Consider the following 15,502-nt stretch of genomic DNA (forward strand, 5'->3'; position numbering starts at 1 on the left):
TATCTGACAAGATAAATCAGGGAATCTATATTCTAACTTTATGCGTTATACGTATACTGAACATCACCACTTACATTTGTCATTTATGCTTGAGGTTTTACCAGACTAGGTCCGATAGATAGCAGTTAAGCCAGTACTATACCTCCTAGGTTACTAGGTACCTAGGTTAAAATGCAAGTGAAGTGCATCAGCACTAGCTTAGGTTTACATAGACTGTCTTTCAAATTGGAGGTGGAAAGGAGTTGTTAGGTACAATGCCACAGTGCTCTCATACAATCAGGCTACTCAGTCCTGGGCTGAGTAATTTTAAAATGCATTTTTCTGCACGACGGATTATGATTTACAATGGGAACTCAGAGGCATTGAAACTGGAGTCTAGGGACTGGTTCAAAGATGACCTGCCATAGTCAAGACGGGGAGCATGAGACAGTAGTAAAGCAGAAAGTATATATTTGATATAGAGGTGATATAACTTAAAGCAAATTAACTGTAAATATGTATTTACTTTACCTATTGCAATAGTGTGCAATAGTAAATATAGTATCTTTATCTTTTCCCAGATAATTCTTACCTTGAGGATATGCAGTTATTGTTTGAGAACACTAATAATCTAACTGGATTTTTACCTTCTCTTTAAAGTTAGAAGTTAAAAGGCAAAGGTTTTTTTTTTTTTTAAGTCATTCCGTTTATGCTTAGTCATTGGAGAGTTTTTTGTTTCTTATTTATCAATGAACATTTCTAGAAGGTATTGAGACAATGTGATCTGGGCTCCGGAGGAGGGGCTTACACTTTCCCAAAATATGATGTTTCCCTCCTTGTGCTAAGAAAGCAAGGCGACGAGCTGGAGCTCAGCCAAATGGTCTACTCAGAGAAGCCAAAATGAGAATGCTCTTGGGTTATGTTAATGTCATAAGGGAAACATATATAAACATAGGCAGGATGAATGAAATAAAGGTGACTTTAGATTATACATTATAGCTAATTCAAGCATGTACATACAATCTGCGTTCAGTTTCCTGAGAACTCTGGGGGAAAAATGCAGAATTACCATGTTAAAAAAAAAATTACCAAACACTTGATCTGGCTGAAGAAAAGGGGTGACTTGACAAAACATCAAGAAGAGAAGGGATAAATACAATACTAAATCTAGTATTTTATTTTCTTAGTCAGAGGCAAAAAGGTCAAAGCTTAAGGCAAAATAAGGCGGTCCTGTTATACGTTCTGCATGGCATTATACTAAATGTAAAACAGCTTACCAGCTACATTGGAAGCTGCTTACCAACATTATTAATACAGAACTTTGCAGTGATTAGAAAGCATTCATTTTTGCTTTGTAAAGAAGAAAGAATTTAAGATACTGATTATAAACCCTTCAAAAGTTATGGAATAAGAAATGGCCAAAGCCTAAGTAAGATGTTGAAAAGTCAACTGGTTTTCAACTAAATACCAGCCAGACAATTTTCAACAGAAGGTGCAATCTTATGCAAAACGCTGATTAAAATGCTTAATCAAGTAAGCCGAGATGACAAACAAGACCAGCTGTAGAGCAAAGATTGTACCATATCAGCTGTGCACACAGTGTGGCCCAGCCTTGAGAAGTGTCCACATGAGAAGTAAAAATTGACCAAAAATTGTTGCTCAGAAGAGAATCTGTTTAAAAAATCTGCTTTACACCATGTTGATAAAGCAGTGTTTTTTAATTTGTAGCATCTGAACTTTTAAGAAAATCAACTTTCCCTTTCATATAAAGTTGGTCTCCTTGAGATTTTTCTCCTTTGTTCTTTTTAAAGAATATGTTGGTTTTCTCCACAGTGTGTCTTCTGAATATGTAAAAGGTAAAAATATGCTTTAATGAGTGACCGTTAGCTGACTTCATATGGCTTTTTGTGTAGACAGTTGATAAAGAATAAACATGTCAAACAAAAGGCAAAAAACTGTGCAACCATGATCTAGTGTTATTTGCTTTCTTCTGAATGATATCAATCCTGCTTCCCCATGGGATGAATGTTTGCAGATGGATAGTGATGCATATGAAGCCAGGAAAGAATGTTTTTAAAAATCTTGATTCTTTGTTTATATAAGAAAGACTCAATTTCTAATAAAAGTATAGCATGGGCACAGACTTTATAATATAGAAGGCTGAATAACAACTGTATATTAAGAATTGTGTTCTCAAGTGGAACAAATTTCATTCCATTCTCTTTGAATGTTCTGTTTGCCCAGAGGTCCTGGCATTCTTTCACTCCTTATTGAACTAAAGCAACAAAAAATACAAAGTTCTGCCTGTGCTTAGGTAACTAAGCATTTTGGTTAAAGACTGCTATTTTCTATAGCCAAGGGGGTGTGAGAAGGCAATGTTACTACCAATCATTTCCAGCCATCCTTGACTTCCCAGCTTGAAAAACCAGGTATCTACTTACTGTCAAATTTGCTGTGGAACATCTTTCAGCACAAGTCCAGAAGGAAGTGTAAAATCCTGTCCTTAGAGTTATAGCAATTTCTGTCAGCTCTCATCTTGCTGTACCTCCTTTCCCAAAATACCCTCTAGCAGCCCAACTAGTGCTTAAGAATTCTTCACAAACCGTTATCCCCTGTGTGTCTTCAATGTTCTTCCCAAACAAGGAGCAGTATGAAACATTTTCAGTTGTATCCATTAATGTTTAATAACCAGCTTTCCCCTTTGGTGTTTATTATACAAAAAGATATCAAAACTCCCAGTTATTAAAAATGGTAATATTTTGTCTTGGCTCTGCAGTAGCAGGATTCTTATCTGAAAGACAAAGTTTGGAGTTTTGTGTGACTATAAGGTTGTCTTATCTTCCATTTCATTTCAAGGCATCATAGTTGGTGAAAAGTCTGTGAAAATACAAATCTTAAAACCTGAATGCAAATGAAAGAAAACGTAATTATATTATCTTTCTTAATTTGGTATATCTGAGCTGAGCCGATCACATTATTTTGAGGGAATAGCAGTATTACTATGGTCGGAACACTAAAGGCCTTCAGTATTATAATTCTTTAATAGAGACAACTTAAGTGGTGATCCGTTTTCTGAATAATTAATCCCAAAAGTTCCCTATTCAGGGAATAGGGACATACTTCATTTTGTGTTCCTCTTTCAACACTGAGAATACCTTGAACAATCCCGATACAGTTTAAGAGTAATCAGCATTTCTGAAGAGACACTACATTTCTTTTGTGCAATTTTTGATGGGTATTTTTACATTTCAATTATAATTTGAGGTGTTAAAAAATTGACCATCTGAATGTTCTTAAAGAACACAGTCTGATGAAAAAAAAAGTTGGTTGGCTTTTTCAAAGCAAAATATTTTTATTCACAATAGCAAATGACTTTGCAACAGAGTCTGGAGTTTTTCCTCTGTTGAAGTGGACCCAGTACTAACCACCAAGTACCTTCCATGTACATTCTTCATTCTGGAAGCAAGACCAAAGTAATTTTTATAAAGGGGATTGGAGAAAATTGTGACCGTGCTTGCACCTCAAATACAGAATTGGCCAGGAAATGTGGACAAATAGAAGGATTTCTAAACTGTTGATGAATTTTGTTCTTAATGTGGTTGTAGCTTCAATATGAAAGGGTAATTAAAAACAATTAGTGATGTTGCTCATAAATCTGGCAAAGGACCAGGAACCGAGCAGAAAAATCTTTAGTGTTATAATCCTCTGTAGTATGATAAAGAAAAAGAGCCATGGGAAGGTTTTTCAGAAGTACTTCATGAATTTTTGCAGTTTGTTTTCTATTAACAGTTTTCATTTCAAGTCAGTATTTATAGAAACTTTGAGAAATCTCTTTTGTACAGAATTGTTCTCATTCTCTACTTAGAAAATGCAGTCATACAGTAGCTGTGTTTGCTATATGCAGAACAGGAAAGGCCATGTGAAGGAAGTTTCAAGTTCCCATTTACTTATTCTGTAGCTACAGCTTCTCTGTGCCAGTCACTGTAGAGAAGTGAAATGGATTGAAACCACTCTGAGCTGTCAGTGTATCACAGCTCTGAATCAACCGGGAAAGCAGCACAGTGTCAGCAGCATGGAGATGGATTTTTGTTTAATTAGGCTCTTTGTTCTGGCAAGAGGAAGCAGGCGGGTGTCACAGCACAGTGGCCTGTGTGCCTCCCGCACGTCGCTGGGGACCTCCCACTGTTTAGATGGTTCTCGTGTGGCTTACGTGGCTGGGTGTGACAGAGTGGTGAAAGGCAGAGCACAAACATCAGAGCTTCATTTTTACCAGGTTCTGCATGATGTAGACACCAACAGAGATTTTTGAAAGATGTGCTTATGATGCTTATATTTACTCTAGCTAACATGCTATTGCTCTAGAACACGTTGTGTAAAGTGAAAATAAATCCCAACAATCAAGTAGCAAAACACACCCATTATATCTCACATTCACTCAGCCTTCTCCACAAGAAAATACTTCCTCAGTAGTCACTAAGTTGAAGGTAAATAAAGAAGGAAACAGCGCCCCCCCCCCCAAAAAATTATTCACTAGTAATTTGCTATTGTCACAAATTCTTGTCACAAATGTTTCTTCTTTCACTCCCTCACCTGCCAAAGAATCACCCTAACACTATGTCCTTACTGAGACTGTTGCCTATACATTTGCCGGGCTTCTCTCATCCGTTAGCTCACCAAATATAGTTAAAAAGTATTAGCTGGAAAGGGAAAAGGCGGGTGAAAAGGCACCGAGTGGCATCTGTGTTGTCATTTATGGACACCAACATTTTTCTGAAGAGCAAGAACTTCAAAACTACAATTGTTGGAACAGCAAATGATGACCTTCTGGCACATTAAAACACAATACAGAATTTCATGGACAGTTCACAAATCTAACTGTGAGTCTCTGAGGGTATAATGATACAAATACAAATAATGGGGCTGCCCGAGAGTAATAGTTAATGGCTGTTGAGAAAGCTGTCTGCATCTGTCGTAGCACATGAATACATGCAAGTCGTAACGAGAAAGTTATTAGAGGCAGATATTGAAAGAGGATAGGCCTGAAATTAAAGTGGATCAGTAGAAACCTTTTTCTTGTGAACGTGTCTTGCATTGGACTGCTTCGTGTCTTGGGAATTGACGTGTGTCTTTAAACACATGCCTAGGCTGGAAGCATGCTCCACTGCAGGTGTTCTGGTAAGCTTCCAGTTTGCAAAGCCCAGAAGAACTGTGCAGCCCGTGGTGAAGACCGTGATGAGGCAGGCTGTCTCCCTGCATCCCACAGAGGTTAATGGTGGAGCTGATACCCACCTGCAGCTCGTGGACAACCCCACGCCGGAGCAGGTGGATGCACCCAAAGGATGCTGTGGATGCTGTGACCCCATGGGAAGCCCATGCTGGAGCAGGCTCCTGGCAGGACGTGTGGCCCCGTGGAGAGAGGAGCCCAGGCTGGAGCAGGTTTGCTGGCAGGGCTTGTGAGCCCCGTGGGGGACCCACGCTGGAGCAGTCTGTTCCTGAAGGACTGCAGTCAGTGGAAGGGACCCACGCTGGAGCAGACCATGAAGAGCTGCAGCCCATGGGAAGGACTCATGTTGGAGAAGTTCATGGAGGGCCTGTCTCCTGTGGGAGAGACCCCACGCTGGAGCAGGGGAAGAGTGTGAGGAGTCCTTCCCTGAGGAGGAAGGACCAGCAGAGACAGTGTGAGATGAACTGACCACAGCCCCCATTCCCCATCCCCCTGTGCTGCTGAGGGGAGGAGGTAGAGAAAATTGGGAGTGAAGTTAAGTCCATGAAGAAGGGAGAGGTGGGGGGAAGTTGTTTTTAAGATTTGGGTTTTATTTCTCATTATCCTACTTTGATTTGATTGTTAAAAAATTAAACTAATTCCCCACGTTGAGTCTGTTTTTCCCGTGAGGGTAATTGGTGAATGATCTCTCCCTGTCCTTATCTTGACCCACAAGCCTTTTGTTATGCTTGAAGATTGGAGTGACATTTGCTTTCCTCTAGTCCTTGGGACCTCTCCTGTCCTCCACGGCCTTTCAAAGATGATGGAGAGTGGCTCAGCAAGAACATCTGCCAGCTCCCTCAGCACTCAGAGGTGCATCCCATCTGGGCCCATGGGTTTGCGACTGCATCGCCAGTCTTCCTTTTACTGATGATGATGTATTTAAAGAAGCCCTTCTTGTTATCTTCAACGTGCATTGCCAGATTAAGTTCCAGGTGGGCCTTGGCCTTCCTCTTTGCATCTCTGCTCACCCTGACAACATTTCTATATTCCTCCCAAGTGGCCAGTCCCTTTTTCCATGTACTGTGAACCTCCCTCTTCCATTTGAGTTTCTCTAGATGCTTTTTGCTCATCCACACGGGTCTCCTGGCTCCTCTCCCTGACTTCTTCCTCCTGGGGATGCACTGATCTTGAGCTCGGAGGAAAAGTGTTTCTTGAATACTGTCCATCTCTCTTGGACCCCCCTGCCTTCCAGAGCCCTGGCCCATGGGATTCCTCCTAGCAGGTCTTTGAAGAGGCCAGAGTTGGCCCTTTTGAAGTCCAAGGTTGTAATTTTGAACCTTCTGTCCTTTCCGTCAAGGTAGCAGAAGCTGCCTATATTCTAATGACATGCTGGCTCAATTCTTTCTTCAGTGCTTTGCTTTGCAGCTAGGTGTACAAGATTCATAAGCTGAAGCAAAGAAGAAATTGCAGAAGAATCTGGTTCTGTAGCTACAGGAGATGGAGAATCCTGCTGATTCTTGGCCTAGGCACTTGGTGTGCCTTTTGCATTCAAGTCAATGGATAAAGCCTATAACACTGGTTAAACTTTTAGAACTGAGAGATCAGAGAATAAAAAAGGGCACTCCCATTTGATTGCTGTAATCAATAATCTACTATGCAAAAGAAAAACAATGCATCTGTGGCGGCGTTCCCTAGAGAGCTCTGCATTTTTATTCTCAAAAATACAGAAACGCATCCTGTGGGAACCTGAGTCAAGCACCTCTCGTGATATGACTCATCCATGGTCTACAATCCTTTGGCTGTGAATACTCCTTTCCAGGACCTGCCCAAGGAACTTGGATTCTATGTTTCTTTGTCTGAATCAGCTTGCTGAAGGCAAAGCCTAATTTTTCGGCATAGGATGTGTGAATGTGGCCCTTTGCCTATGATGAACCCTCATCCCTTATGAGCCATCATGTATTTCATTAACTAAGTTAATGACACTTTGATGAGAATCACTAAGAAAACTAGGAAACTGGGTTGGGATTCATGTCATCAGACTTCCAGTGTCAGCAGTGTGAACATGAAAGCAGGTCCTGTTTTAGAGTGCAGAGAAATAGCTACGTCTTTACAACAGAACCTATTCTGAAATCAGTTGCACCCCAGAAGTGCCTTTTTCTTTTCACTGACTATAAAAAGAATCTACACCAGTCTAGATGCGTATGGCATATGTGCACCAAACATGGCATGAATTCTACCTCTGGCCTTTTACCAAAACCACCAAGCTCCCTAAATGAGTAAAGCAAGCTCTCCTGCCATGTCAGCTTAAGACGGAACCGAGTTGAATGTCTTAAATAAAAATCATGGTGTAGCTTTATGTCTCACACTTTGTAATAGTGATATTAGCCAGACCTCTGCTTCTGCGTCTGTAACACTAATAAGGAAGCAGTAAAGAAAGAAAAAAAGTCTTCTGAAACGTAGTGTCAGTGGTTATATAAACAGCAAGTGCTTGCCACATGGCAGCCAGTATATTTTGTTGCATATATACAGTGATTTGTGTGCACAGCAGGGACTTGAAACACGGTTGGAAATGAGATGGTGCAGCTTAGAATTTTTTTTGCAGAAGCCCTACTTCAGTTGTGCAATTGTTCCTAAATAGTTATTTATATTTATGAAGTGTCAAGGATTTTCCAGTTAAAGGAAAATGATTCTTCTTTTTTGTTGGTTTTAGATTTAAAAAAATATATATTCAGGAATTATTTCTGCTGGTATTGAAATACAAAGTATAATTTCCAGAATAACTTGAATAGACCTAAAATAACTGTAGACCAGGTTTCTCCATAACTCACCTTTTGATATCTAAAGAAATTTTTCACCACAAATTGATTGTGGGCTAGACACTTACTTCATGGAGCATTTTGTCCCGACTCGATTTGGAAATTGAAAGGAAGTGCTGGCAGGGGTGACTTTTCCAAGGCTGAGCATAAGATGTATATATTTTTAGATGCTCTTGTCTTCTTGTTGAGTTGTTATCCCTGCCTGGATTGTGACTATCGAAGAAACTGCTATGATAATATTAAAAAAACAAATCAAGACCTATTGACTAAAAAAGAAGAGGCTTTCTGCTTCCTCAGTGGGAGAAGAATTAAATTTGCATGTATCAGTCAGTAAAGATGGCAAAAATTAATATAAGCCACTTCAGTTTTTGTAAAAAAGAAGTTCTTTATCTGGTTTGGTGGACATTCAGATGTAAGACGGTGCACGTGAGCAAATGCTGTGGATCAGGAGAATAATAGCTCATTAGAGCAACACTCTGGAAACATTTTATTGGCGGGAAATGTGCAAATGCAGAAAATAATACTGGGAGCTATTGAGGAAGCAACAAATTAAACCATAGTATTATTTATCATTCATATTGATCACTGAATTGTGACAGCAAATTAATGTTGTTTTTCAGGATTTACCTATTGTTAAAACAATATGTGTTGGTAAGACAAGAACAATGTGCTTGCTCTGATTAAAATGAGAAAACAATTAAAGAGTAGACTGAAAGGGCCACAATTTGTCTCTGTGATTGCTGTTGCTTTGAAAATGCAAATATAAAAAGAATTTCTTACAATAAATTGAAAGGGAAATAACCTAACATGAGCTTGACTGTTTTCAGGATAGGAATGAAACTACACTACTAATGTTTTAAAATGTAGAAAGCAGACAGAACTACTTTAAAACCTAGCAATGTATTTACAGCTGACTATTAATATTTAGATTGAAAAAATCACCCACCTTATAGATCAGTAAGCCTAAGTACAAATATTAGTTACATTTGTTTTCAAATGTTTACACATTTTGTATATTCCAAAATGCATCAGAGAGGATTAAAAGAAATTAACAGTTATTTCTGAAGGATGTGTAACAAAGTTTTCGACACTTCTGCTCAACTGCCAAAACAATTTCATAATTAAAGGAGCCATTTCATATTATCACTGTGTAAGTCATGGAAGTGTGTCGTGGTTTACCCCAGTCAGCAACCAAGCACCACACAGCCTCTCACTCACTCCCCCAGCCCCAGTGGGATGGGGGAGAGAATCGGAAGGGCAAAAGCAAGAAAACTCATGGGTTGAGATAAGAACAGTTTAATAATGACAATAAAATAGTAGTAGTAATAATGGTAATGCCAGTAATGATGATGGTGGGGAGGAGGATGATAGTAATATGATGATGATGATAATGATGATGATGATGATGATGATGATGAAGAAGAAAAGGAAAATAATGAGAGAGAGAGAGAGAAATGAAACCCAGGGAAAAAATAAACAAGCTGATGTCGCTGCTTCCCCTGGCCAGCTGCCCCCAGTTACTATACTGGGAATGATGTCATATGGTATGGAATATCCCCTTGGACAGTTTGGATCAGCTGTCCTGGCTGTGCCCCCTCCCCGCCCGGCTTCTTCTGCTCCCAGCAGAGCATGGGAAATGAGAAAAGTCCTTGACTAGTGTAAGCACTACTTACAACCATCTAAAACATCAGTGTGTTATCAACATTATTCTCATACTAAATCGAAAGCACTGCACTGTACCAGGTACAGTGAAGAAAATTAACTCTGTCCCAGTGAAAACCATGACAAAGTGTTAAGGTATGATCCACAGAAGGCAGTTTTCTCCCTAACATCCAGATGAAAGAAGCATAAAAACATTTTCCATATAGGTTACTTTTGTACCTCAAGTGAACAGCTCTGCAATTCATCTTCTCAAAGAAGATGAAGACAAAAATGATGGATAGAAGTTTTTAATGACTGAATACTAAATGTTTCCCTGGTTTACCATGATGTAGTGTAGTACTTGAAGACTGAGATATGATAAAGAATTGATGTGTAGTTAGTGGAACACCTATATATAGCTCTTACCTAAAAGCACATAACAGCAAAGCAGAGGGAGTATATGCACTCAGTGGTATACATTAACTCTCACTGACTTCACACTTTGACTTCAGAAAACATAATTACTTTAACCTGATTTAGCCCCACTCCAGAAAAAAAATATGCGTACGCTTCAGAAACACATAAGCAGTGTTGTGTCTTTTAAAAGGATGTCAGTGGGTTCTTTTGATGAGGAAGATTGTGCTGCACAAAACCAAGCAACATGCATGCACCTATGCTGGCAAACTGCCCTCGGGCTTGCTCCGACTCTATGTCATCCTTACAATTTCTGAAATTTCTGAAAACTTTTAGAATTTATGATGCTCATACTTATCAATTAAATTACTAAGTTGTAGGACTGAAAATAATGTTTCTTGTGTAAAGAGTTCAGGGAGAGTGGAAAAGTGCTACTTATGGCCTATTTAAAGGCTGAGTTTCAAATGAAATTAATTTAGTGCTACTTATGAAGAGGTTTATGACTTAAAATAAGATGTTTTGAAATTATAAAATTATAAAAATAGAAAAAATTAACACTTAAAATACTTGGGTCATGTACTTGACAGTGCTAGAAATATGTATTTTGCCAAATGCAGAGTTATTCAAGCTACTCCATTTTCCATCAATAGCACCATGATGTCTTGTCCTCCTGGCTGAGTAGTTGCACATGAACAGATTCTTTACTCATGTGAGATCTTGGAGTCCTACTGTCCATTAGACCTTTCACTGCTTATTGCTGTATCAAAATAATAAAAAATATTTCAGAGTTCACCATTTGGTTATATTTCCAAGCTTTTCTTGTCGATTTTGGCTTCTTCTACAATAAATTCTGTTAAATTCTGGAGGGCTGCTCTCACTCTATTTTGATGTTTTATCCAAGTATGATAAAGCAATGAAAATCCTCCACTGGCAGTTGGTCTCTACTTAATGAGTGTTACAGCATGGAATACGTCGCATCCTAGAGAGCTTGTCCCGAGTCCATTTCTCTTTCAAGATACAGTTTCTGCAGTTTCTTATGTGGAGGAGTGCTACTAGGAAACTATTCAATGTACTTTTATACCTCTAGGTTTCTAAAATGCAATTTGGCAGATGAAAGCATCTTGGCCAGCGGCCCATGCCACATGAGTTTTCCAGGAATGATCCGTTTGCGCTCTGAAGATGAGAGCACAATTCCTACTAGTGAGGAATTTGGAAGACACTTTGAAGGCATGACCAAAGTATTAGGTCATTTTCTTCTTTTTTTTTAAAGAAAGTTTTACTTGCAATTAGCTTATTAATAGAGAAGATACTTAGCCTTACCTGAAACTCCCGCTGCAGACGTTGCCTCTGCTGGGAGGGATCCTGTGACATACAACGTAGCATCGTTTGACATGATTGTCTAGGGAGCAGAGATCTCAAGTATGTGCTGAGCATCCTGAGCAACGTGCTCAAAGAGCAATTACACGTAGAAGTAAATGATCCTTAAGGTGTTTTACTGTTCCACCTAGTGTATCTCACGTATCTTACTGTTTTGTTGGGTTTTTTTGAGTTTTTATGATTTTGCTTTCTGCACTTGTTGTTCATGTAAGTTACTTGCTCTGAACATGATTTTGAATCCCGGGTTCTCTCTTCTATATAGTATGACATCATTTTTCAGACAGTGGTAGTATATGAGATCAAAAGGAACAATTTAATTTTCTGTAACAAAAATTGTGAATTGTGACATTTTGCTATAAATTTAATGGTAGTATTATTCCTTTTTAAAAGGATTCTTAGTTATCTTTGTAGTTAATGGGAGTCAATAAAGTAATGTTTTTATTTAGCAAATTGAAATTTAAGATTCTGTAATATGTGGAAGGCATACTAATTTTTTATGAAAATATTTTGCTGTGACATGTGTGTCACTTAGAAAGTAAGTCCATGTGCATTATGCAGGTTTTTGTGTGCGCATTAATACAGCGTATCCATGTCTCTCATGAGGCACTAAGTAAAATGAAAGACTATACAGTCATTATATGTAGGGGCCATTTCTTTCTGAATTGAAGCAGTGTGATTAATTGATTAAAGTATATCACATCTCTTCGTTCAAGAAAATAATGCATTACTTAATTACTTTGTAAGTGGCTTTCCCTGTTTTATCTTGATTATGTAGGATGCATGCATACACAGAATTACTGAAGTGTTCAATTAATTTTATTCCTGAGCATCTGCAGTGTTTTCACATATAGTCCAGTAAAACAGAGAATTGTTTGCTGGCCAGCAATTGCATTGTGAAATGCAAAGAGAGAGAAAAAAATACACACTCACGCATCTCTTTATACTAGGTTGTGCAAATTAAATTAAAATTTATATTTTTTCTTTTTCTAAAAACATCATTCTAATAGCAGCAATGAGTTTTTGATGTCGCTATCTACAACTTATTTGCACTATGACAGTGTTGAGTGCTTTTCTCCCGTGAGCTGTTTTCCACAGTGACTGTCCTTGACCAAACCAGAAAATGAATTTGATTTCTCTAATGCAAAAGGTAATTGGATTTCTCTTTATGGAATGCATCCCTTTAATGACTGTCTCTGCTTCAGCCAATTTAGCTGCAACCGACCTGACATTGATCTGGTGATATGACTTTAAATAAATGCCAAAGCTGGGAGATGAAAGACCAACTGTCTGATATCAGAAAGAACATTTCCTGCCTCATCTTGCCATTTTCCTCAGAAAATGTCCCCTTCTTGAATGTCATTCTTATGAAACATGCTACTCTAATAATTGGTCATAGAGCAGCAGATTGCATCCTTCCACCGAACAGAATAAGTATTTCTCAGAAAGTGTCTGGAGAAAATATTCTGAAAATTAAATAAAGGGTCTTAAAATATCTATTCTTCTTTGCAAATTTTCGTTACTGTGTAGACTCTTCCTAAGAGAAAAGGGTATTACTAAAGTAGTGGTTTAAATCTTTACAGAGGTCTCATTCAGCATTAAATATTTATCAAAATATTTATTTAGATAATAGGCATCTTATTAAAAAGTATCATAGCATGCTGCTCTGAGAAAAGATTTACTACATAAAACAATTAGTAAAGATGGTATTTTGGGACATAACCTGTTCTTTCTTCAGGCTAGGCTTAATGGAGTCATAAAATCCTAAAATGTTTTTCTGTTTTTTAACATATTCATTATCCTTCGGACCCATCCTGTCAGGATAGTATGCTGAGCACTTTTAACGCCAAATGGGCTTGGAACCAAACTTTAGAAGTTGAATGTAGTAGGTAGTTTTAATTTAATATGGGCCATGTGGGGTTTTTTTTTTTTGATAAACACTGTTAATGTTGTTGATTGAAAGTGGTAGCTCAAACTCGGGATGGCAAACTGGGTTTTAAAAACTCTGTATATCAAAACAAATGTAGTGGAAGATAAAAACAAAAAATCTTGACTTCAACTTGAACTTATTTCCTTCTGAAATCTTATTAGGAGTTATTTTCAGACTAATCAAAACAGTTAGTAATTTTCCACTGTTTACTGATACCCCAGTGACAGATAGTAAGAATTTGTTTTACGTATCTATATTTTGAAGCAGGTGCTAACCCCTACTTTATCTGTTCAATTATTTCTTAATCTTTACATATGGGTAGGTTTTCCACTCTTCTGGATCTTTTGCACAGTGGAATTGATGAGTTTACTGTATTGTAACTTTTGGTGCTTTTTAGTACAGTTAACCTGAAGTAAATGGATATGAAAACACAGATTCCCAAAGGTGCAAGTGCCTGAGGGGTATTCACCTCCCTCATTTGGCTGAAAGTAATTTTTAATACTTTTGTTTTCTACCCAGAAGTAGCGCATGCGCATGAGTCTCTGGACAGAGAAACAGATGGTCTCTTTAGATAGGAATTATGAAAATGAGAATAAATATTTCATACTTCTTAAATTTTGTGCAAATTTTAACGGATTTTCCTCTCTCTAGTCCCAAGTGTGCTTTTCTTACTGATACCAGGAAGCGAGAGGAGATTGTAACTGGCATATAGTGCTTAATTCACAAGCTCGCACTCCCTGGCTGCAGTTCTGATTTCAAGAGTAGAAATTCTGCTGATGCTGCTCTCAGGAAGTGGGTCCCCTCTCCCAGGCTGGACCAGAAAGACCAGAAAGCTTCACAGCCATAGGGGAACACAGCTTATGTACTGTAGGTTGCTGTAACTTTTAGACTAGTTCCTCTTCTCTTCTTACCTTTGGATCTCCACAGATTTTCTTGTTTCTCAAGGAGTTGCATGCACTTCTAGGGGCAGAATATGTAGGCCAATATACTTTATCCTGAGTGCAAGTAACACTAGAGGTATTATTTTTCTACTGTCTAACTATTAAAATTATCAGAACTGAAGCAAGCGTTTCATGCATAAAAGAAAGTGTTCGTAAAGTCTGTGTTAGTGCTTTCTTCTGTGACACCAGTGTAACTGTGCGTGATTTCTTCTTTCCCTGTAGGTCACTGACATGATGCTTCAGGACAAACCCTACCCAGACTGGGGAAAGTCTGCCAGAGCTTTCTGGAAGAAAGGAAACATTAGGATCATTTTATTCTGGTAGGAAGAAAGTCAAATCAAATAATTGTAAATGAACCTTTTATAGAAAAATATATCTTCTAATTGTCTGTGGCAGGGAGAGATGTAAAGGGAATTTATAGTTGGGGAAAAATGAAACTTGGTCTAACAAAAAATCAAACACTGCAAAAGCTGTACATGAGAGAACAATTCCTAATCAAAATAATTGATGTAAAAATATAATCTTAAAATTGATTTATACTGTTTCTTTTATTATATCTTTGATGCTGTTTATAACTGAGTTGCAAAATTAATGCTATATGCAATAATATTTAGATGTCTCGTTGTCAGTCCTTGTAATTAAGGTAAGTAGATATGTGAGTGTCCTTTTATGACCTTGAAGTTAATTATAGTAATTCTTTTAATTAACACATGAATGGGATTTCAAACGGTGAGTCAGCCTCAGATTATTAAGAAAAATATTTAAAAATCAATGGGAAAAATTGCAAGGGGTAAACATTTGTTTGACCCCAAATGTAGCCTCTTCCAGGTAAGTTGTAACTGTTAAAACAGAAAAGAAATTGTGGCAGGAAAATGAAAGATGGAAAATGTATAGTGTAAGAGGTGGTCTGAAGACCTCACAGCTGAAGATGAAACAAACAGTAAAGATTTTTTTCAACGACATCAGAAGCAGAAAATCTCATGAAAATATTAACAGACCTGCTCTTTTTTGGAGTAGGTTTCGAAGGAATTGCAACAGAGAAGGTGAAAGATTTTATTTACGAGGATTCTGCTACAGAAAGTGCAATGAAATAGCTATGCTTTTAAAGTAGTAAAAAATAGATATTAAATGGAGGCAAGTAAAGGAAATAATAACAGAAAATTAAAGATTAAAAAGAAAGCAGAATCAGATGGCTACAAAC

The 15,502-nt window shown here is 37.9% G+C and overlaps 1 protein-coding gene across 2 annotated transcripts in view; it reads left to right on the forward strand.

The window, feature by feature from the left end:
- TMEM117 (transmembrane protein 117) overlaps positions 1-15,502 on the forward strand; it is a 237,560-nt gene that overhangs the window by 147,097 nt on the left and 74,961 nt on the right. For both annotated transcript variants that reach the window (XM_064448161.1, XM_064448169.1), the window contains exon 5: positions 14,524-14,621. In XM_064448161.1, coding sequence (XP_064304231.1) covers positions 14,524-14,621 — 98 coding nt within the window. The remainder of the gene's footprint in view (positions 1-14,523; positions 14,622-15,502) is intronic.

The sequence above is a fragment of the Phalacrocorax carbo genome, chromosome 1, assembly GCF_963921805.1.
Source record: "Phalacrocorax carbo chromosome 1, bPhaCar2.1, whole genome shotgun sequence".
Classification (NCBI taxonomy): Eukaryota; Metazoa; Chordata; class Aves; order Suliformes; family Phalacrocoracidae; genus Phalacrocorax; species Phalacrocorax carbo.